At 38.4% G+C, this 25,056-nt stretch overlaps 1 protein-coding gene across 6 annotated transcripts in view; it reads right to left on the bottom strand.

Annotated features, from left to right (window-relative positions):
- Positions 1-8,984: 8,984 nt before the first annotated feature.
- The window catches only part of UBR3 (ubiquitin protein ligase E3 component n-recognin 3), a 192,857-nt gene continuing 176,785 nt past the window's right edge, over positions 8,985-25,056 (bottom strand). For all 6 annotated transcript variants that reach the window (XM_053665019.1, XM_053665021.1, XM_037140665.2 and 3 more), the window contains 4 exons: positions 17,465-17,644; positions 12,392-12,601; positions 11,657-11,796; positions 8,985-11,374 (listed from right to left, as the gene is read on the bottom strand). In XM_053665019.1, coding sequence (XP_053520994.1) covers positions 11,257-11,374; positions 11,657-11,796; positions 12,392-12,601; positions 17,465-17,644 — 648 coding nt within the window. In that variant the 3' untranslated portion in view covers positions 8,985-11,256. The remainder of the gene's footprint in view (positions 11,375-11,656; positions 11,797-12,391; positions 12,602-17,464; positions 17,645-25,056) is intronic.

Below are 25,056 nucleotides of genomic sequence, written 5' to 3'. Positions count from 1 at the left end.
GTTCCTCTCTGTCTCTCTTTTCCTTCCTTTCCTTAAAGCAGTCCTTTTAGTATTTCTTTAGTATTTAGTAGGACTGGTTTGGTGGAGGCATATTCTTTTAGACTTCTTTTGTCTTGGAAGCTCTTTATTTGGCCTTCTATCTTGATTGAGAGCCTTGCTGGGTAAGGTAGCCTTGGTTGTAGGTCTCTGATTCTCATTACTTGGAATATTTCTTGCCATTCTCTTCTTGCTTGGAGTGTTTCCATTGAGAAGTCAATAGCTAACCTTATTGGGGCTCCATTGTATGTTACTTCTTTTTTCTCCCTTGCTGCCTTTGAGATTCTCTCTTTGTCTTGGGATTTTGCCATTTTGATGATGATGTGTCTTGAAGTGGGCCTCCTTGGGTTCCTCTTGATTGAGACTCTCTGTGATTCCTGGATTTGTGTGACTTTTTCTCTCATCAAATTAGGGAAATTTTCTCTCATTACTCTTTCAAATACGTTTTCTATCCCTTGTTCTTCTTCTTCTCCTTCTGGTATCCCTATTATTCAGATATTATTATGTTTCATATTGTCTTGTATTTCTCTTAATCCCTCTTCACTCTTCTGAGTTTTTTTTTCATTTTCCTGCTCTTTCTGTGAGATGCTTTCTACTTTGTCCTCCAAGTCACTAATCCAATCCTCCGCCTCATCAATTCTACTTTTGAAACTTTCTACTGTGTTCAATTCAGAAATTGTATTCTTCATTTCCTCTTGTCCCTTGCTGATAGTTTCTATTTCCTTTTTCATGTTGACATAGTTTGCAGTGAGATCATTATAACTCCCCTGTAGTTTCTGGTAGCTCATTGTGAGCTCTTTGAACTTCGTGATAACCAGTACTTTGAATTCAGTATCTGATAGTTGATTAGCCTCTATTTCATCTAACATTCTTTCTGAAGCTTCTGCTTTTTCTTTCATTTGGGGATTGTTTCTTTGTCTTCCCATTGTTTGTGAGACTCTTCTTGTTAGCCTCAGCTTCTAAAATTGATCTATTGTGACTCCCTGGGTTTATGTTGTGAACCTCTGTGGTATAATACCTGTGAGTTTCAGTGGTGCATACTCCTTGAGGTATCTTGATGTTCTCCGTTTCTACCTACTCCTTTTATCGTGTATGTGTGTGATCAGTTGGAGGGGGAGGCAAAATGGTTTATGACAGCAGAAGAGTTTTTTATGATATTTACAGTCACAGCCGGTAGAGAGGAGACAGGCAATCTTTAGGCTATATATAGTGTTACCTGTATTCTTCAGCCCAACTTGCCACTTTTACCAAAGGATGGACAAAAGATAAGCCTCTTGTTGTGGAAGGAAGGCTTGTTAGTTGGAACTAGAAAGCAGTGAGGTTGCAGACAGTCAGATTTTGAGGTAAGGTGAGTGTAAGGAACAGTAAATACATGTAGTGTGTGAGCAAATAGAGTTAATCACTACAGTAATAGAATTCAGGGACCTGTACAATGGGCTAAGATCTGGGAGATGGCTGTGAAGTATTTACTGTTGTATAGATCAGCTATTATTTACACCAATATTAGAGCAGCAGTCATATAACAAACTCTATGTGATCTGTCTGAGTAGGGGGTATAGAGCTTTAGGCAGTGTGCTAAAGGAAAACAAGTGTCGTGGAGTATAGAGGATTAGCAAAGCATTGTGGAGGAAAGAACAGGGGGAGCCTGTCTAATAATACAATATAACTACTCAAGACTGAGAAGCCTATACAGAAAGAGGAGGAATACAGAGATACTATTAAAATATAAAAGAAGTGAGAATAATGAAAAAATATGCAACACCTCATGGCTTCTCTGCTATAAGAAAGTGAAATTTGTCCCTCTGTCTCTACTGTTGAGATGCCCCCTCATTGGGTCCCATTCTGGTCCTTTCACAGTTCCTAGTTGTTTGTGTCTCTTGTGGGTAAAAGAAAACGAAGCAATAAACAAACAAACAAAAAGGCAGGAGAAGGGAGGTGAAAGCGATGAGTTTAAGAGGAAAGGAAGAAGGACTAAAACAGGGAAAAAGAAAGGAGAGGAACAAAGTATAGAAAGATAAAGCAGTAATAAAATTAAAAAATATATAAGATTACTAAACAAACCCACAAATAAGTTACTAAAAAAAGGGGGGGGGAAACAAATAACAACAACAAAAACAATAACAATAACAGAGAAACTCTTCCCTTGTTGGTTTCAAACTGTCCAGACTGGTTTTCCTGGTTGCAGCAGGATCTCTCTGTGGGCTGGGATGCCGGCGCAAGTGCGCGCACCAGCCAGGCTACCAGATTGGGGTGTGGGTGACCGCACACTTGCCAAGCTGCTTGGGTCCCACAGGTTCTGGTAGGGTCCTTCCCAGTCCTGTGGCGGGACTCAACCGCTTCTGCGCCTGTGCACACTGGCCAGGTGAAACCGGCAAGGCGCTTCCCAGTCCTGTGTTGGGGACTCAGAGGCTTCTGCGCCTGTGTGCACCTGCCAAGTTGTCTGGGATCCGAGAAACCAGCAAGGTGCCTCCCAGCCCTGTGGCAGTGACCCAGAAGTCTCCATGCCTGCGTGCGCCCACCGGGCCATCCGGGAGCCGCAAAACCGGCAGGGCGCTTCCCAGTCCCGTGGCAGGGCCCCAAATGCCTCTGCTTTCCCCCTGGCTCGCTGCAAGGCCGGGTGGGAAGCAAGCCAAGCTGCCCTGACAGAACACCTCAGTCTACTTTCAAAAAAAACAAAACTCTCCAGACAGCCTGCCTCTCAGTCCAGCCCAGTCCCCAGCCAGACCAGTGAGGCCAATGTGTCCCTCAATTCTCCCAGGCTTGTGCCCACAGAGTCTGCAGTTGAACAGGGCCCTGTGTCTTTGTAACCCTCCCTGATAATGCAAGCAGGCAAGCAGACAGGTCTCTGCCTGGTGTTGTCCAGTTTCGCTTATTCAGGGAGTGGGGGAGCTGCTGGCCTGCACTGGTGGCCACTGGGGCCGCTGGGTGCCCAGGCTCCTGTGGCAGACACCACTGGTGTTGGTCTCAGACCAATGGCTCTGGACCCTGGCCATAGAGGCAGCACCGGGGCCACCTGGCCAGGGGTGCTGGCCCCTGTCACCGCTTTGTCTTTACTCCGGTCCCCGAGACCCCACTGCCCTGCCGCTTTCTAGTGTTTCAGCATCTGTGACAATCTCTGTTCTTTTAATTTCACAAATGCTGGATAACCGATGGATTAGTGCGCTGCTTCTCTATATATCTGCCAGGATTTTCACCCAGGAGTACAGGAGCTAGAATCTGCTCCATCCTACTCTGTCGCCATCTTCCCCCAATCTCTGGAGATATTTTTCTATTGTCTTGTTTCCAATGTTACTACTGAGAAATCAGAAGTCTTTTGAGGATAATTCATTCTTTTTCCACTGAGCCTTTAAGATTTTTCTTTGTCTCTTTTTAATGTTCAGTTTCACTGTGATGTGTCTAGATATGGATTCCTTTCTATTTATCCTATTTGGGATCTATTGTATTTAAATTTATGGCTCAGTATCTTTCATCACTTATGGAAAATTCTCAGCTATTATCTCTTTCAATATTGTCTCTGCCACATTCTCTCTCCCCTGTCTTTCTGGACTCTGATTACAAGTGTTTGACATTCTCACAGTGTCCTCTATGTCTTTTACCTCTTTTACTCATTTTCTATCTGTTAAGTCTCTTTTGGTTTGTGATCCAGTTTACTAAGTCTTTCTTTAGCTGTATCTCATCTGACATTAAACAGCTCATTGAGTTAATTTTGATTTTTTTTTCAGTACTAGAATTTCTCATTGGTTTCTTCAAATTAAAAAATTCATAATTTTAATATCTGGCATCCCTGTGGACTATTTCTATCATTTTTTATTGATTGTTATTTGTGTATTGCTTCATTATGTTCCTTCACTTTATTTTAAAATTTTTCAAAATTAATTTGAGAATTTGGACTATTGTCCTCCAAAGAGGTATTTCTTTCTTTCTGCCAGGCACTGGAAAGCATTAGGAGTCCATAAGCAAGACTTGAGTGTTTTCCCAGAGCTGGAGTGCAATTACCATCCTACCTCCATTCCACTGGTCTTTTTGCTGGTTTCCCCAGTCAACTTGTGGTTGGATGCAGTCAAACTTTTAGTACTAGTAGATTTAGTAGTAGATTTTCTCAAGAAAAGCTTACATTTGCATGTTTAAAACTGTTTTTCTATGGTCTGAAACAAGATCATTGGGTTGTCTTTTTCTTGAAGTTCCTCCAAGTTCTGCTTTGCACGTTGCAAAGGGTCTAACACATCTAATTCCCATGCCCTTTTTGGTTATTTGATCTTTTTTTTTCCTGTTTACTCTAAGAACTTTTACCTTTATGGTCTAATGTTGTTTCTTGCATATGTCTTGGAGGTGATTATTGAGAGTCTGTTTTTCTGCTAAGTCTTCTTTTATTTAAGAAAACTTTTCTTAGACTATGTCTTTTTTGAAACTTTTCATTTTGAACAAATTTTAGATTTACAGAAGACTTGCATGAATAGTTCAGAGTTCCTATTTATCCTTCACTGTACTTCCCATTGACAACTTATGAAAACATAGTAAAATTATCAAAATTAAAAATTAACATTAATTTACTATTAAAACTCCACATTTTACTTGAATTTCACCAGTTTTCTCATTGCTGTCCATATTTAGTGTCAAGAACTTATCCAAGATTTCAAGTTGCATTATTTTTTCTTGGGCTCTTCCAGTCTGACAATTCTTCAGGTATTCCTAATTTTTTACTTCAACACTTCTGGAGAGTGTTGATATTTTGTAGAATACCCTTCAGTTGGGCTTGTCTAATATTTTCACATGATTGAAATAAAGTAATATACTTTTTCCAGTCTTATTATAGAAATAGTGTACATTTCTCAGTAAATTATACTAAGGGGTTCATGGAGTCAATGTTTTATTGTTGGTGATATTTTAATCAATTGGTTAAAGTAATATCTGCCAGTTTTCTCTATTGTAGAGTTACTAACTTTCCTTTTGCAGTTAATAAATACCTTAGGGCACATATTTTGAGACTATGCAAATATTCTTATTCCTCAACTTTTGGCCACTATTTTGTTTTAAGTTTTCTTCAGTAAGATGGGCCCCGAATGATCACCACCTCCTGATGCAGTCATGTAAACCACTCCCCATTGTGTAAGGGTTGGTACATGTGGCAGATGTGATTATGCCACTTCCAAGACAAGATTATAAAAAACACTGGGAAAAATTTTTTTAATAAAAGAGACTTGGGCTTTCACCTTGGGTATATTTTTGTATGTTCTGACTCCCCCTCTTTTTGATCACTTATTCTGGTGAAATCTGTTGCCGTGTTGCTAGCAGCTCTATGGAGAGGCCGTATGGCAAGAAACTAAAGTTTCCAGCCAATAGGCACACGAGCGAATCTGAGAGCAGATTCTACAGTCCCAGTCAAGCCTCAGATAAGCACGGCCCTGGATGAGACTTTCATTGCAGCCTGTACGACTCTGAGCCAGAATCACTCAGGAAGGCAACTCCTGGAGTCCTGGTCCACAGACTGTAATGTAATGAATGTTGCTTTATTGCATTAATTTGGGGTAATTTATTACACAGAAGTAGATAATTAATACATTCTGAATCTCTTAATTTGCCAATACCATTAGCCGTATACATCTGTGGCTACTTTTACACTGCAATGGCAAAGTTAAATAGTTGTGACAAAAACCATCAGGCCCTTTATAGGAAACGTTTGCTGACCCTTGCTCTGAACTGAGGCAATAATGGTCATTTTAATATTGCAATCTGATCATTCACTGCCCTACTTAATCTCTTAAGGCAACAATGGCTTCCTGTTGCCTTTAGGATAAAGATCAAAATCCATAACATGGCTCAGGAGACCACCTATGACCTGATTCGTGCCCGTCTTTCCGGCATCATACCTGGCCACACGCCCCACTCCCGTCTGCTTTCAATGCTTCAACTGTACAGTACTTCTTTCCGTTTCTTTTTAAATTGTTTACTGGGGCAACACTGGTTAATATTATATAATTTTCAGGTGTACGGTATTAAAATTTGACATCTGTGTACTCTACCACATGCTCCCCACCTGAAGTCTAGTCTCCTTGTTACCATATAGTTGACCCCCTTAACCCACTTCACCCCACCCCCGCTCTCCCCCGTGTTAACTACCAACACGTTGTCTGCAAGTTTGTTCTTGTTGGCTACTTTTTTTACATTACACACGAGTGAAATCATGTTTGTCCTTTTCCATCTGACTTATTTCACTTAGCATGATATTCTCAAGATCCATTCGGTTTCTGGAGTGTACCCTGCCCGTGCTTATTTCAGGGCCTGTATGCTATATGCACCCCTTAGAATGCCCTCCCTCTAGTCCCTAATTCACTTAGCTCACCCCTACCTGTTTTTCAGGTCTCAGCTTTAACATCACTTCCTCCATGCAGCCTTCTGTGAACTCCCCACACTAAATGAATCTACTGGTACCCAGGGGCCCCTGCCTAACTTGCTGATACCATCCATCTACTTGTAATCAGAGTGGCTTTTCTCCCACTAGACTAGAAAGACACTAGTCCTGTCTTGTTCAGTGTGGTATCCCCAGCATTTAGCTTAGTATCTGGCACACAGTAGGCATTTAATAAATATTCCTTGCTCTTCCTTACCCTACTGAATTCTGTCAACTCTCTTCTGATACTGTTCACTTCTGTCTTCACAACACCCCTAGTTGAGTCAAGTATAATGACATGTCTGGATCCTCTCAACAGATAAGTAGGGAAGTCTTCCTACTCTGGATTCTTCTCCTCAGTGCAGCTGGACTGACTTTTCTAAGATGCAAATCTGATGGCTTCCCACTGCTCTCTAAACAAAGTCTAAAACCCTTAGAAGGCTGACAAAACCCTCTGTAATTTAGATTTTACTTATTTCTCCAAAGCACGTGTTAAAGTCAAAATGATTCCCTTTCAGGTCTGTAACTACGAGTTCTCTCCCAACTCTGAATCTCTGCCAATTATTCTCTTCACTGCTTGGAACAGTATTCCCCACGCCTCCTGTCACCCAGGTATGTCCTACACAGTATTTGGGGGTCCTCTTAGATACATCTACCCCTTGGAATCTTTCTCACACTCCCCAAGTCTGGCTTAGAGGCCCCTCCTTTAGTACCCAATAGCCCACTTCCCCCAACACCCTCCCTCCTCCCCCCACACCATTTGTAGCATTAATCACACAAAAAGCTCTGTGAGAGAAGGGACTATCTGGCTTCTTTTCCATTGTATTTCCAGTACTTACAGTGCTTGGAACATAGAATGAGCCCCCCAAACATTTACTAAATAAGTGAATTTTAATGCTCTGACACTAAAGCAATTTCTCATAATTTTGAAAGAAAACTTTAAAAGCTCACATTAAATCTTGTGACTTCTGATACTATACCCTTCAATTTATCCAACATGGACCCCACACTCATTTCAACCAGCACCTCTAAATCTCCTACTTCCTTACATTATACCCATCTTCCAAGTCCCCAGAACATGAATTAATTTAGCAGCCTGTGCTTCAAGCCCTAGACTACTGCACTCAGGGGCTTCATAAAGTCACAGAACCTTTCTAATTGGCTCCATCAAAATGTTAGGGCTTCTAACCCAACTGGGCCCTCACTGTGACTTCTGCAGTGCTTCTCCTTATTTCTGGCCTACTCTCTTCTAGCACACATCTAAATGTTCACCACTTACCTCAAGTCCCAGACGATCCTACACCAGCTCACTCTCAACAGATGATCCTGCTCCTCTGTCACCGAGATAAGAGGGAAACAGATGTGAATCCTTTCCCCGCTTTAAACCTTCTTCCCTTTCTCTTGTCCCCATCCCTTTCCCTCAACAGAAGCATTTACCTGTACTCTTGAACCTCCTGCTTCTGGCCTGCTCTTGGGCTCTGACACCTCACTCCTGGCATTGTCACATTCATAATGAGACTCTCTTAAGGTCTCATTGTGCTTTTTCATTGTGTGGCACCAGCCGGAGTCCTTTACTCCACTGCTGGTAGATCATTGTACACTAAGATGGTATAGCTCTTCAGTGCTTGATGCCTCATGGTCAACGAAGCTGGAAATTCATAAATAGAGAAGTGATGACGTTGCCATCCTTCTGCCCACTTCTGCTCATCTTGGATGAACTAAGTGCTGCTTGATGTCATCAGCTAGATCATACGTGCTATGAACGGACTGACGGTAACAAGTTTTCTGCTCTCCCACTAACTATCAAGCATCAGGCATAATCATCGGTGAATAAATGTATCTTGTCTTGATGATTTGATTCTAGTGGATAAAACCACATTGCACTGTTTGGGTTTTGTTGCTGCTCAACATGACCTCAAATACAAGCCAACAATAAGAACTTGAGAATTAGCAATTATAATCCTGGAGATGATAGAGATTCATGGGCCACATTGGTTCTCACACCATTGTTGCCTCCAAGCTTTCAGTGCTTTTTCTCAGCATCTTTGCCAAGTCACAGACATCAATAAATATCAAAATGCATGAAGCAGAAAGAAAGGTTTGTGAACACAAATGGATTCCTAACTGGCCAGTGAGCTACAGAATGGAAGGGTGGGAGTAAAAACTGCCCATTCAAACACCACCACAAACCACTCAAGAAGACCAACTGTATCATAAAGCGCGTTAGCTTTCTGAAGGCCAGATGGGGGTTTTTGGAAAGCCAGGACCATGGCAGTGCCCCTCAGACTGGCACCCCCATTTTTTTCCCCCCTCTCCCTTCCCCAAACACAGACGCTTAGCAAAGGCTTTGCATTAACTTTGAGACAAGGATAGAAGAAATAGGAACTAACTCTCAAGATAAAAAGGGAAAGGAAAAGCAAACCCTTTATACTCAACTTCACCTTAAAGCAGCTATGGGTATGTTATGCTTTCATCCCGTCAGCTGTGCTCACTTATGTTATTGTCAAAACCTTTGGAAAAAACACGTAAGCATTAAACATTTTAAGGACCTTTCACAAACCAAATGACAGTAGGTTTTTATTAACATATCTTACAATGTTGATTATTCCTAGTTTTATAATTTCTGCTTAATTATAAAGATCAATTAGCTTCCACAGTAATGTACTGTATTTTAATGATCATTCATACAAGGTATCATCACGCCAGTACATTTTTGGAATAATATACACACACCACTCTAACTTGGACCTGTTATTTTTAAAAGTGAATTTATAAATGGTACTTAAAAAAGTTATGGGGGGAAAATTAAAGTTCTAGTTTAGCAGCATGCATGTATGTATTCAAGTACAATTTTCAACCAAGTGCTTTTTAAAAATTTACTGGTGACTAATTCACCAATATCAAAATAAACACTAAGAAACCCAAATTTTAATGTTAAGGCTAATATTTTCACTTCACATCCATATGCACAACCATAAAACATTCCATTTTAAATATGTAGTAATCAAAGTCTGAATACATTATACCATGTATATATAGCATCAGAGTTTCAAACTGTAGAATTATTCAAGTTCATGAATCCTGAAACAGTTTTTACTAGAGATGTAAATTAGCATTTTGCTCTTCAACCACACTTACAAATGGTCTGGTATTCATAACGACTGAAGCAAAAAATATGACAGGCTAAAGTTATGATACATTATTTTATAAAGTAGCAATGAGTTGGAAAGGACAGCTATTTAGTTAAACAGAATCATTCTAGTCTTTCAGAAAGTTATCTTAATATTTTGGAAATATATATAAAAATAGCAAGCTATTTCCATGTAATTCATTGTAGAGCTATAGGTAATTTTCTGACTTTTTGAACACATTTGAGTATGTACTGTTCTGCTCTTTCTATTTTAATTCAAGACCATTATTTAATGTCCACTTGCATATTCTGTAATGGCATGTCATTCATGATTTTTATCAGCTAGATCTGACTTGATTTTTCCATTTTATCGTTAGATATTTTTAGTTTATTTTTACATGTGAAAATGTAATTTCATATAACAAGCCATGTAAGTCCAAAATACCAGGAACTGCTCGATAGCACTATGCATTATGAAACAATCATCAACTTAATTATTTGAAAGAAAATTTCTGGTAGCAATATTAAACATGCTTTTCTGTAATCTTCCTTCTCTACTAATAGAGTGGGCATTAGCTCAACCATTCCCATTCTGACTGACCAAAAAACCCTACACACATAAACTGCTTTTCACAGCAGCATCAAAGAAGAATGCAGATGCATGGCTCATTCATGAGAGTCACCACCACTGAGCTTCCCCCAACCCTTTAGGAAACCACGCAGAAATAGCAGTGATTACAATGAACAAGTACCTTATAGATGAACCTCTTCAGCTAAAAGGAAAGTTCCAAAACTCTGCTTCCTTTGTGGGGAAGTCTGAGCATTTCCAATCTGGTCATTGAAACAAAACTGTGGTTGGTAATAAAAGGTGGGCATGCACAGACTCAAAATCTGCCCTGTGTATGCTCCTACCACTACTGATTTTATCGTCAAACGTACTGGTTACTACCTCCAGTACTTCATCCAATTGAAATGGAAAATTTCAATTTTTAAGGGCTCCTTCCCCCACCCACACATGTATCTCCCAAAATGTACTGTATTATATTAACAGCATCTATCTACTTATTTTACAACTATTTCAATTATTTACCTGGGGAGAATATTTATGAAATTCCTGAGAATGAATTAAGTTTTCAGCAAAGCCTTAAACTTTAAACAGATTCCTCACAATAAGAAAAAAATTTTAAAGTTCTACTATTAGACCAACTTTTACTATACAATATTTCACATAAATCATGTTTTACATTTTTTCCTAATTACATACAGCAATAATCTCAAATCAACACAAGAGTGGCAGAGGGGAAAGATGCATGAAAATATGCAGATGCAAATTAAAACACACAGATATAAGAAGCAGTAAAACTTTAAATAAATCCCACCCTAAATATCAATGAGTAGCTGATGTGCATTGCTGGGAGAATTAGCTTTACATAATTTTGTCAAGTTGTGCTTCTTATTAATTGTAGATTTTCTGAAAATGATCACTAAAGAATGATTTAATTTGTAACTTATGTTCTTCAGATATTAAAAAAAATTATTATACCATTAGTGTGATTACCAAGCACCTAATTTTGGAAAGGCTTTATGACGTATGTGTTCTTTTTATCCCTCAGCAAAAGCATTAATCTCCCAAAGTAAGTTAAAGCTTATTGTTGATAAATCCTCGATGAACATGATGACATGATGCAGTGCCGGTGGTGAGTCACAGTCCGTTGTAATGTGGACCCCATCTCTTATTGATGTGATCGAAAGTGTGAGAAATCCACTGTTGTTCAAGAACTTTGTATCTTTCCTTACAAATGTAGAGAGGCTTGCCTCGCCTAGAATAAAAAGAGGGAAAAAGGTATTAAAAGTAATAAAATACGATGAGGATTCCACACATTTTTTAAAATAGATTTTTGTGACAAAAATTTCACACAATAATTTATTTCATGTTTCCTTAGCATGTTGATGAGGAAAATATCTCAAAAAGTAGAAATAGCTCTACATTAATGACCGTCAGAATTTAATATTAAAAATATTATCGTTAAGAAGCCAGAAACAGCACACTGCTCTTCCTGACCCGACTCCAGCGAAACCGCGGGCAGGCAGGCACGTCTAACCTCAGGTCCCGGTCCTCCTCCCCGTGAGCGTCCAGGTACACGGAGCCCCAGAGGCAGAAGCGGTGGCCGCGGATGATGATAATCACCGAGGCGTTGATCAGAAGGAAAATCCCTGTTCCTGCACCACAGTTCTGCGAGTGCTACAAAAATTTAAAATGTATCTGTTAGCTTCATGGTCAAATGGACTTTTTATAAGAAAATCAAGAATCTCCTAGGTAAATTTCTTCTAAATAAAACAAATATTTTTAAAAATTTGAGTAAGATTTCACTTACGTTAAATTTATAACCTCATGTGTAACACTTTATTAATAATACATTGGGAGGAATTTGGGTAAGGATTATCCAGAAAAGTAATTAAAATCCAGTCTGAACCGGACGCAGGGGTCAGCGTCTGCAACAGCGCCCACGACGACCGTCGCGCTGCGCGCCACTGTGCGCCACTCACAGGCGCCGGTGACGGGCGGTGGGGGCAGGAGAAGGAAGGAAAGGGTACTTAAGAAAGGTTTTACCCAAAACCTCAGGTGTTTGTTTTGTTTTGTTTTTACTCCTTTACTGGATTGGAAAGAACAGAAACAAACCGGAACAAAAACGAAGAACAAAATCTTTGTACGCATTGCTCATTTTTTTTCAAGGAGGAGTTAAACGTTCAGAGCTGTCGTGACGGCGTGCGCCACACTTCCGTGTGATGGGAGCTTCTGAGTTTCCATGAATTTTATATTATTTACTAATGCTCACCAGTACGCATTCACAGTAACTTTGTTGCTTGCAGCAAAGTCCTTTCAGGCATACAAAAGTGCCACAAACCAGGCAAACGGCAGGGTCTTTAGGAACCTTGGTGCAGACGCTGCAGGTTTTCCTGTGGTAGTACTGGAAGATGGTATTGTAATTCTCAGGCAGCTGGAGGAGGTGTGGCAATTTCCATCGTGATTCTTGGATAAGCAAGGCCTAAAACATTATCCAAAAATATTCATTAGTCCTATATACTTAAATTCCTAACACAAAATACCTATTTTTTAAAAGGACATTTTTTTAAAAGAATGGAAACTCGGTCTCCAAAAACTAGACTTATTTTCTTTATTGACACTCTTCTCATTTCCACTATACATATGACTAAAATAGTACTTCAAAAATTACCACTCTATTTTAATGTTTCTACTTAAAATATGATGCAAAATTTAGATTAACTACCCTGCAACTCTTAAACATTTTATTACCTTAAAAGAAAAATATTAAATATAACTAAGCATGCATGACAAATGTATCTAGATACACTCGTTTTTAAACATGCTTAACAGTTATACTTTTTTTTTAAAGCAAAGTTTTGATCTTTCTCAGTTAAACAAATAGTTCATTGGTTTTTCTTTAGGGCAGGTCACAGTTTTAACTCATTATTTCTATTTCAGTACTGATGTAAAATCTTCTTCCACCTCAAGCTAACATCTTTTGTACTGGGGCTATAACTCTTCATAAATTTGTTGCTTAAGTATTTTTTAAAATGCCAAGTTAATTCAATTTCCCTACAGGGTATACTTTATTATTTGCAGGTGTGTAAAAATATCAGCAGGTAATAGTACTAATTTCTTCCCAGATGCTACTCCTATAACACTTAGGTAAAATATACTATCAACCTCTCATCCCAAGAAACTAGAGATGGCAGGCACCTCATGATGACCATCTCGTGTCCTACAGCCATAATCCAGCCCAATCAATGCAGTAACTACGGAGTTAGCTTGGTGTTGATCAGTGATTTCATGGATAAAGCGGCCTGGACACAAGGACAAGAACAATACATGGGCATCCTGTGCACCATTTGCCAGTACTCAGTGCTCAGTTCCGGAACCCCCAAAACTGCATATTCTGTAAAGGGTTGATCATACTGGAACCCTTCCCTCAGTGAAAGGAATAGCAGGTTGTTGTCACTAAACTTGATACTTATCTAGATTAGGTTGTAAACTGTCCAGAAGCCCACACCACGTGGTCTCTAATCAGAGAATTTTCTTCATAAAGGGAGATGTAAGGTAGTAAGTGGGTATCTATGGAATTAACTGATCTTAACATACACTCAATCACCTGAAAAATTACTGATCTTTTAAATAATAAACTACTTTGCTGATGAATTTTCTGGTGGCACCAGCAGGAAGAAGACACCTAGAGACTGAGGTATGCACTCCTACAGAACTCAGTGTGTGGCCCTAACAAGCAGCATACACCCGTTCTCTCACAGCTGGAACTGCACAGGTTCGGAAACCACGGGGAGAAGAACGGTTGTGCTCTCTCTCTCATGATTTCATTGAAGAATTCAGTCTTTAACTTCTGTTTCCCTGCCATTTTGGACTCTTCTGAGGTTTTAGTACCATCCCAAGGAAGGTGTGTACTACCCTCCACCAGGGTCCACTGAATTGGAAACTGCATGTCACCCAACCACTCCAGGTTCCCCCCGCACCGCTAGGAGAAGAAAAGGCATCCCTTACCACACTGTTTGGAGGGGTGGACCCTGGCTATTAAGAGTAATAGAAATATTGCTATACAATTGGTAACAGTATGTTTGGAACTTAGAGACCGCATACTTTCACAGCGTCCCCACCGTGTCCCAAGCTTGAAAGGTAAACATTTAACACAAAACTATTATGTATTACATAAGCAAGAGAGGACCAATCCCCAGGGGCCTGGACCTCTCAGAACCAAGTGTGAGCCACATCCTTGGTCAAACCAATCTGACCAGTTGAGGTGCTGGTCAAAGGAGGCAAAAGAGAAAGCCATATATTTGACTATATATCATTACAGACTTATGACTGGTTGTAAATGTTCTTGCTACCTGTGGCATATATTTTTCATTCCCTTCGCCTTTTTCTTACTATTGAATTCAGAGCAGGTGCTAATTAGAATTCTCTAGACCACTGGGGGTGTGAGAACAACACATCACAAAGGGAATGGACATCTCCCACAGCCTCTGGACTCAGGGAGGCCCGATGAGGGAGCTGTTGCACATGACTTCAGGCTGCATATTTGGAAAAGTGGTAGCTGCATCTGTGGTTGTAACGGTGATGTGATGGTTACTTCACTTTGAACAGAGGAAGAAGTGAAACTCTGTAAATGAGAAGGATGTCTACATGCCAGGTGGGTAAGGCATGGAGGTAGTCGGCTACCAATGTTTTTTCTTTTCCATTTGTCTGACTTCTTTATCTGCATTCTTATATCAATAGTACTGCAAGGTCTTTTGAAACAAAAATAACCTCTTCTCCTGCTCCATACAAGACCCTACCCCACCACAGGGGTGAACATATGATGCAAATCAATCAGATTCTCCCTCCCAGGAATCTGAATCTTGAGCACACACAAACGCAGGGAAGAAAAGTGATGGAGGCCGAGTCATCCAGTAGTAGCACTTCAGGGAAAACAGACCACAGGTCTGCCACCAAACCGTCCATCTGTGGCCAGAGACTCTTAGCTGATGCACAACACTGGAAACACTAATTAATACTATCTTTAGCTCATTCACCGTTCATCTTGCTAAGTCCCTCTACTCAAAGGTAAAATTCCTGGTAAAGAGAATCTGGTGTCTGGGGTCCCAGTCAGTGTCAGACACTGGACACAGATAGAGACTCAAAGCAGATGGGGGTGCGTCCGAATAACTGGTAAAAATCCTGCACACACAGACACATGTAAGTAAATGTCTGCTGTTCCGACTCTAAAACAATTCTCTCTCAATTTTACAAAAATATAAAATGTTTTTAATGATAAATTCTTATTCTCCATCAGTATCCACACCAATAATCATTCATATAAATGCAGACCTGCTCTTATGTTATCAAATAAGTTCATTTTTATCTATTGCTTAACCCATGGCTCATATGAAGACAAAAAATCCTAAGTATGCTCATCACTGTTTCTCCTGTCCTGGCTCTACGATTATACCCCTCTTACTCCAAGTCATTCCTCATAGGTTTTCAAACATCAAAATATAACTTCAGATCACAGCTACAATCTGTGAACACAGAAATTACTATCCAGGAAAAAGATTTTTATATATAATATACAAAATTCAATTAACTTCTTGAATTTCCCTTTTTCTTTAAAAAACAGTATAAAATAAAAAATTATTTCTTTAAGGGTTTCAACAAAAAACTAGAAATGAACAAAAGAGACATTCATTATTTATGCTCACCTTGCCTTTATCATTCACTTCAATATTTTGAAAATGAAGTCTAGTCTGACACCTCCATCTGAGACACTAATCTTTTATTTTCCCTTTGATGTTAAAATTAAAGTTCTCATTTCCCCTGAAACTTGGATCCCCTTTCATCAATTCTATTTCTGACCATAACATCCTCCCACCACTAATTGTTCCACAAATATGTATTTGGTCGCTAGTCTATATCAGGCACTTTATAGGAACTAGGGATTAAAAATAAATAACTTCTGTTTTGTGGAGCCACAGTTCAGATGCAATAAACAAAGTGATAAATATGGCAACTGTAAGAGGCAGTAGTGGCAAAAGTACTGTCATAAAACAGAGGGAGGGGATGAGGACTTCAAAGGAAGATGGGCTGTCAGATAAGGTTTTAGAGAAGGGTAACATTTATCTTTGCAAAACCTTGGAAGGTGATTAATTCAACAGGAGAAGAGTAGGAAGGTTGCTTTAGATAAAAGTAAGAGCAGTGAGCTGTTTTGAGCAGGGTTGTGGGCAGGGAAGTGGCAGGGAATGAGGTGTGAAAGGCAAGCAAGAACCTGAATGCTAGGCAAGGAGGACAGATTTTCATCCAATGTCAATGGGGCAGCACCAGTGGTGTTTAAGCAGGAGCAGGTTCCTATCAGAACTATGTATATGTTACCATTCTTCTAGCAATTTGGGTTCAAGATCTTAAAGTCTTGTATGTCTGTTCACCAAGACCTATGTATTCTTCTCAAATGTCTCTTGCATTTGTTACATTCTAATTTTTACTAACAGAATAATAGTACAGATTTTCTTCACCACCTAAATAATAATCTCTGGTTTCCCTCTCCGCTTACTTCAACTTACTTGCTAAAAAGCCACCAGATTACTTCCATAAAAGACTCCTTTCATTCTGGCTGCTGTGGCTCAGTGGATTGAGCACAAGCCTATGAATCAATGGTCACTGGTTCAATTCCCAGTCTGGGCACATGCCTGGGTTGCAGGCCAGGTCCCCAATAGAGGGTGCGTGAGAGGCAACCACATGTTGATGTTTCTCTCCCTTTCTCCTTCCCTTCCACTCTAAAAATAAATAAATAAAATCAATTTTTTTTTAAAAAGACTACTTTCATCATATTATGCCATTTCTCAAGAACTGCAGGTCCGGGTGTAGAAAACATCTGAGCACCAAACCATGGCATTCAACTGCCCACCGCTGCCCTCACTCTCCAACACAAAAGCTGCTGCCAGCTTAGCGGGCAGCCTGGGTCCGGCACATTTAAAAGTTAAAGATGTGACCTTTTCAATCTCCTCGTCCCGGTCTTTGATTTTTATATGACAGTTCTCTTTCCAGTAAGCTTACAAGTTCCTCATCTATCTCAGAATTCCTTTGTACCTTCTAAGACTAATGTAATTATTTAAGGATTCGATAAAAACCTGGCAACCTAAACCTAAAAGTGACATAGTAACACCTTGTTGACTGAAATGTTTCTGCTTTTACACTCATAAGTAAATATTATGCAAGTAAATCATTTTCAATATAATTAGTTTAATAAATGCTTCCAAGAATAGATGACTCAAAATTTTAAATCTTCATTATCCTCTTACCTATCAGCACACCTGCACTATGGCAAGTGAGTACTATTCCTTTTACATACCTTCCCTTGTTCTGCATGTGTTTCAGTAAATGTGTTTATCTCAGAGCACCACTGAGATATGATCTCGAGCGCTGGAACTGACCACTCCAGGCAGGACGCACTGATGAAGGGATGGTCGGTTTGGTAAAATGTTGGCAGAAGTCCCAGGCAGCTGGAAAGAACGGAAAATTCTTCTTCTTCCTTTAAGACATGAAATAGAAAATTCTCAAGACATTTTCATGAAGAACATTTCTCCTTTTTGATATTTTAAGTGTAATTCTCACCAATTCCTTTTGGATAGTAAGAAAACTTTCTTAACTGAGTCAACTAAAGAACACTAACGGGAGCAGGAGGAGCAGTGAAGAGAGACAGATGTTCCCAGCTGTTATATCCAAATATCCCCATATTTCTTTGAAACTTAACTTTTAAGTGTCAGGGCATCTGCTTCTTTTACACATCTATATTTTAAATAGTGTTGCCACATATCTGACGAGTACAGTCATCAGAACCCAGTTACTCTTTGAGAGCAAATGTTAATTTGGGGCAAGGGAAAAAAGAGACTTTTGGTTTAAAAGTTACAGCTATCAGGGTGGATGAACAGCAAGAGTCAAATCATGGAATTCATGAAAGACAGTGCTAAATAATTTGCCTAGATCCTGAATAAGTGTGAAACAAAGTCAGTTTTGACAGGTGGAGGAAGTTTTGTAAAATCTTAGAGATCTAAGTGCCAGGCAATCTGAAGCACTACTCAGTAATAACAGAACCAAAGTAATCAGTCACCCAATGACTCACATTTTGAAAGGTAATTTTTAAGGAGTTTCTTAGTCTTATAAACACCATAATACACACATACCCAATTCTTTATTTAATTGAAAAACCATTTCTGAAGGTTTTTCAATGAAATAAAGAGTTATTTAATTGAAACACTTCTGTTCTCGGATGTTTTCTATTAGTTACTTTAAAAATAAATAGGCTTTCCTTTAAGGCTGTGGGAGTGGTAACTGGGAGTAGGAGCTCTGTCCTCCCAGGGCTTGGCATACAGGAGATATTGAACCAACCTCTTTTTGCAAAATTGAACTAATTATGTAGATTAAGTACAAAATTCTAAAATGTTACAAAGATGAAATTAAGATGAAAAAGCAAATATGACAGCAAAAAAAGATGTTAATTTTTAAAATCTCTACAAATGAGGCCATAAATCCCCCCATTCGTATAGCTACATAAAGGCATTTAAAAAAAAACAAATTTATTGAGGAACAATTTATATAACCATAAAATGTAGTACCAACCTTAAGTGTAGTCTGATAAATTTTGATAAAAGTATAGTCATATAAGCACTGCTACAGTAAAATTTTCGAACAACTCCTCCCACAAAAATAATTCCTTTGGGCCCCTGTGCAGTCAATTCCAGCCCCTTCTGGCCCAAGCAACGTCTGATATACTTTCTGTCCTTGTAATTTTGGATTTTTAAAAAATTTCATATAAGTGAAACCATATAATATGTAGTCTTGTGTGCCTGGCTTCTTTCACTTAGGATAATATTTTGAGATTTGTTCATTTTATAATGTGTATCAGTAGCCCATTCCTTTTTATTATAGAGTAGTATTTTACTATATGCATAGACCACATTTTGTTCATGCATTCACTTGTTGAAGAACGTCTGGGTTGTTTCCAGTTTGTTTTTTAAAGACTTTATTTATTTATTTTAGACAGAGGGGAAGGGAGGGAGAGAAACATCAATGTGTGGTTGCCTGTCCTGTGCCCCCCTACTAGGGACCTGGCCTGCAACCCAGGCATGTGCCCTCACTGGGAATCGAACCAGCGACCCTTGGATCACAGACCAGTGCTCAATCCACTGAGCCACACCACCCAAGGCAGTTTCCAGTTTTGGACTACTACAAATTAGGCAGTTATGACCATTTAAAAGTATGTGGACATAGCTTATGTGGTCATTCTATACCAAAAGACATGTGGACATAAGCTTTCATGTCTTTTGGTATAGAATCATTGTGTTGCATAGTAAGTGTATGCTTAATCTTTTTAAGATACTGCCAAAGTTTTTCCAAATTTGACTATACTTTTTGTATCCCCACCAGCAAAGAATGAGAGTTCTAGGTAACTCCAACTCCTCAGGAACACTTGTGATGTTAATTTGTATTCCTCCAATCAACAATGATGTTGAATACTTTTTCATGTATTTATTGGCCACTGATATATTCTTATAAGAAGTGCTTGTTCAAATATTTTTTATCCATTTTGTGTTGGACTTTCTGTTTTCTTACTGAGTTATAAGAGTTCTGATATATTCTGGATATAAGTCCTTTCTCAATATATTTTTTAAAAACTGAGATATACTTCATATACCATAACAGTCACCCTTTTAAAGTATATAGTTTAGTGGAGTTTGGTATATTTACAAAATTGTGTCACTGTTACCACTATCTAGTGTCAGAATATTTTCAACAACCTACTGTAAATAACATTATTTTCCATATTGCTCACTGCTAGGGTAGGAAACACATCCAGTTGTTTTATACGTCTGTCACGCACTCTGCAGCCTTGCTGAACGGGTTTACTAGCTCTGATAGTTTTCAGGAAGATTCCTTATGACTTTTCACATACAAAATCATCTAATTTGTAAACAAAGATTATTTTACCTTTCCCTTTCCAATCTTGATGCCTTTTATTTCTCTCTTTTGCCTGCTTTTTCTAGCACCTCCAATCGAATGCTGAAAATAAATTATGAGGACAGACATCCTTGCCTTGTTCCTGGTCTACCGGGACAAACTTTTTATCTTTCATTATGACATTAATATGGGGTTTCCATAGATGCCCTTTACCAAGTTATAAAAATTCCCTTCTATTCCTTGCTTTTTAATGGTTTTATCATGAAAAGGTGTTAGATTTTGTCAAATGCTTTTTTTTTGACTGAGATGATCATATGCTTTTCAAAAATCTACTCAATTAATATGTAGAATTAAATTAATTGATTATTTTTGTTGTTGAACCAACTGTGCATTCCTAGGACAAACCCATTTAGTCGTGGAGTATTTCCTTTCTGTTGCTAACATTTTATTGAGGCTTATGCTGCCATGTTCATGAGAGAAGGGTGTTTGTAGTTTTACCCTGGTTTGGGCATCAGGGTAAAACTAGACTCATAAAATGGGCTTGCAGTGTTCCTTCTTTCTGTTTTCTGAAAGAAGCTGGAGAGTACTGATACAACTTCCTCAAATATTTCATGGAGTTCACCATGACCTTATCTTTGTTGTTATGAAGTTGACTTCTCTTTCTTTGGAAAAACAATTACAGGATTTTAATAACTAAAATCAATTTTCTTACTTGATATAGATCTATAGATCTACTAAAAAAGTTCTATTTCTTCCTGAGTCAGTTTTAGTAATTTGTATCTTTCGAGGAATTTCTCCATTTCATCTACATTTTCAAATCTGTTAGCAAATGTTATAATATTCTCTTATGCATCTATAGGGATGTTTCCTCCTTCACTGGTACTGGTAATTTGTACCTTCTCTCTTTGTTGTCTAATTAATCCAGTAAAAAGTCCGAATCCTAGTGTGATTTTTCAGGCCTAACCTGGACAATTACAAAGGTGTTACTTTACAGGCCTTGTGGGTAAAAGCTACCCTCCCTACACCACACTTGGTGCACAGCCAATGACGGTCTATGAAGAGACTTGCAGTCAAGGTCTCAGATGCCCCTGGCCAGTCAAGCTCTCACATGTTTACAGTCCTGGCCCTGGTGCCTTTATTCCCAGGCCTCTTTATCTGAGGACTTGGGCAGGAGTCTTTCTGGTGCCTCTGTTGAGGCCACCTTTGAAAAAGAAGAAGAGGAAACCTTAAAAACCTTTTTCCATATTCTCACTCAGTACCCAGTACTTTCCCGCTCCTATCTCTCCCATCTCACCCCCTCTCCACCATGGAGTCCATAAAACTGCCAGAGCTTTTTGTTTGAGGCCCTCTCAACAGATCCCCCCATCTGCAGATCCGTATGATCTCCAACTGGTGCGCCACTTCCACGAATGAAATGGGGGCAGGGGGAGATTGGTGTTTTCTCTGGGTTTAGTCACTTGCTTATACCATCACAGTAAGTGGTTAAAAGTTTAACTCTTTTATTTTTGGCTTGTTGCTTTAATCAGCTACACCAACACCTAGCAGCTCAGTTCTCTCTCCCAGTTCAGCGGAGTTCTTGACATTTAGGTTTATCTATTTTATTGATCTCTTATGAACCAGATTTTAGACTCAAAGTAGAAATTTAGATAATTTTAGACCTTTCTTATTTTTAAATGTAAACATTCAAAGATACCTTGCTCCAAGAACTACTTTAGCTGCATCCCATAATTTTGCTATGTTGTCTTCATTTTCGCTCAGTTTGAGTATTTTCTAATTCCCTTGTAATTTCTTCTTTGATATGCAAGTTATTTAGAAGTGTGTTGCTTAATTCCCATACATTTGGAGATTTCCATATTTCTTTCTGTTACTGACTTCTGATTTAATTCCATATTATTGTTAGAATATATCATATAATTTCCATTCTTTTAAATGTATTGATACTTGTCTTATGGTTTGGCATATGGTATATTCTAATGAACGCTCCATGTGCCCTTGTGAAAAATATGCATCGTGCTATTACTTGGTGAAGTATTCTATAGATGTCAATTATATCAAGTTAATTGCCAGTATTTTTCAGGTCCCATTTATCCTAGTTGATTTTCTGTCTACTTATTATTGACTACTAAGAAAGAACATTGAAATCCTCTGCTACAATCATGGATTTATCCATCTTTCAATTTTGTCAATTTCTGCCTTATGTAATTTGGGGTTTTGTTGTTTAATGCATGTACATTTTACAACTACTATATTGTTTTGTTCTATTTAGAGAGGGTATTTATTTTCTAATGTAAGGCACAAAAATAACAAGCAATAGAAAGCACCCATGGTAGAAAAACAGCGATATTTTTTCATCTTCTTAATGATGGAAAATCCAACAATGGATAAAAATTAACAAAGATCTACATAAATGCATTTCTTTCCTGGATTTCATAGGCAACTTCAAGATTGTTTGGCCTCTCCTGTGAAGCACACATTGAGTCCAAATGTGGCTCACTAAAATGACAGAAACCTAACTGAGAAAAAACTCATGAAAGAAAAAAAATAAAGAAAAATTTCCCATTCCTCCACCATTTGACTTGGACACAATAGACCAGAGTGGCAGGTTATTTTAAGCAAGGAAAAACTCATGAGATACTTATTTAAGATTAGATAAATTGTTTTCCTGATTATCTTCATTTTCTAATTTTTTTAAAAAGCACTATGTAACAAGTAGGTCACAGAAAAGAAAATATAATGACTCCTAAATAGAGAAAATGCTCAGCCTTAAAAGAAATGCAAATTAAAACTACACTGAGCCCTGGCTGGGTAGCTCCGTTTGTTGGGGTCTCATCTGCACACCAAACGGCAGTGGGATCAGCCCCAGTCAGGGCACATACAGGAGGCAACCGGGAGGCAGAGCATCTATGTTTCTTCACACCAATGTTTCTCTCTCTCCCTCCCTCTGAAAAATCAATAAACACATTCTCACATGAGAATTAAAAAAAAAAACTACACTGAGATATACTTTACCTAGTAAAAACATCTAAGAGTAAAGATACGTAAGGTAGTTTGATGACACTGTAAGGAGACACAAGTGTAGGGAAACTCACACATTACTGGTGTTAACCCTAACTGGTACAACTTCAGAGGAGGGCAGTTTGGTGACAGCCATCAAAACTACAAACGTCCTGGCTGGTGTAGCTCAGTGGATTGAGCGCAGGCCTGCGAACCAGACAATCGCAGTTCGATTCCCAGTCAGGGCACATGCCTGGGTTGCAGGCCAGTTCCCAGCAGGGGACACATGAGAGGCAACCATACATTGATATTTCTCTCCCTCTCTCCTTCCCTTCCCCTCTAAAGATAAATAAATAAAATCTTTTTAAAAAAAGGGTTTTCAAGAAGTACTATTTAAAGGAAAACTACAAATGTGTATGCGTGCTGACACAGCCAATCGCTTTACAAATTTACCCTACAAATACAATCAAATCATTTAAAATAATTCACATGTACTATTATTCACTGTGGTATCATTTATAAATAAGCAAAGAACTAAAATAACCCAAATGTTTATTAACATTTATAGAACTGATTAAATATATCCTGGTGTATCAGACACTGAAATATTCTGAACCTGTAAACCACAATAGAAAGACCTACATGTATTGAATATGAAATGAAATCTCCAAGATATACCCTAAAGTGAAAAAAAAAATGCAAGCTGTTAAAAAATGTGGTGGAAAGGGGCTAAAACAATACATGCCTACACACTTTCTTCTTCTGGATTAACACAGAGAAAACTGATAGCACTTCACAGCTTTTGAGTGGCTAAGAAAAGGGATAAAACAGACTGTTTTCATAAAATATTTTTTGAATTTTGAAAAATGTGAAGACATTATTTTAAAAACAAATACATTTTCTCTTCTGTAAAATCATTACAGTAATATATTTAGACTATTAAAAAATTAGAAAGTATAAAAAATATTGTTTAAAAAGAAGTCTCTCAACCGTCGTGTTCCCCTTCTATACAAATCTCAAACTTACTACTTATTCCAACTCCTAGGTAAGAACTGACCAAAACTGTTCATGTATTTTTTCAAAGTATTTTATATATCAACAAGTAAATATGAATGCCATTATTCCTCCCCATCATCATTTAATATAAGCACAGCTTGCCTTTGTTACTTAATATATTTTTGAGATGTTCCCTATTAGCAGATAAAAAGCTTTCTATGCTTTCCTTTTCTGCAGAAAATTCTATTGTATGAACAAACCCCAGTTTATTCATACCAGTTTCCAATGACAGTTGCTTGATGTTTTCGGTTTTTTGTTCTTCTAGTATGTTTAGTAAGCTATCAATAAATCAACCACTTATTACACTATAAGAAATATCTATAGGTGGATTATTCATAGTTACATTGAGATTGAAGAGAATGATATGCAATATTATAGTGGTTTTTACATAGTACTAGAAGAACATTACTGGCACTCCTCAAAAACTGTCTGTGCAGCCCATGGCTCAAATGTTAATAGCACACATTTGCACCCTGACTAAATGTGTTTAAATCCTGGCTGCTTTCCTTCATAGCTGTCAACCTTGAGCAAGTTATTCAGCTCTCTGTGTCTGTTTCCTTGTCTGTAAACTGAGGCTTATAACAGCTACCTCACAGTTGTTGTGAAGCTTAAATGAATTTAAATGAAAACTACTAACAACAGTGCTTACCATATAGTCAGCATACAAGAAATGCTAACTATCATTGCTATTTGTAGGAAAACTATTTTTGACAGAGGAAAGAAAAAGACGTCAAGGAGATATACTAGAGCAGTGGTTTTCCACTTTGGAGGGGGAAAGGTGGATGACATGTTCCCATGTAAGAATCTTATAACTATTTCTTCCAAGAAAAATACAATACACAGATATTTCATAAACAATGCTATGGAATTCAAAAGTTACCTGTTAATCCCTCTGTTAAGAATTCCAGAGTTAGAGGATAAATAAGACAAAGGTAT

The sequence above is a fragment of the Artibeus jamaicensis genome, unplaced genomic scaffold (assembly GCF_021234435.1).
Source record: "Artibeus jamaicensis isolate MK-2021 breed Jamaican fruit bat unplaced genomic scaffold, CSHL_Jam_final contig_391, whole genome shotgun sequence".
NCBI lineage: Eukaryota > Metazoa > Chordata > Mammalia > Chiroptera > Phyllostomidae > Artibeus > Artibeus jamaicensis.
This window is presented reverse-complemented; position numbering and strand designations above follow the sequence as displayed.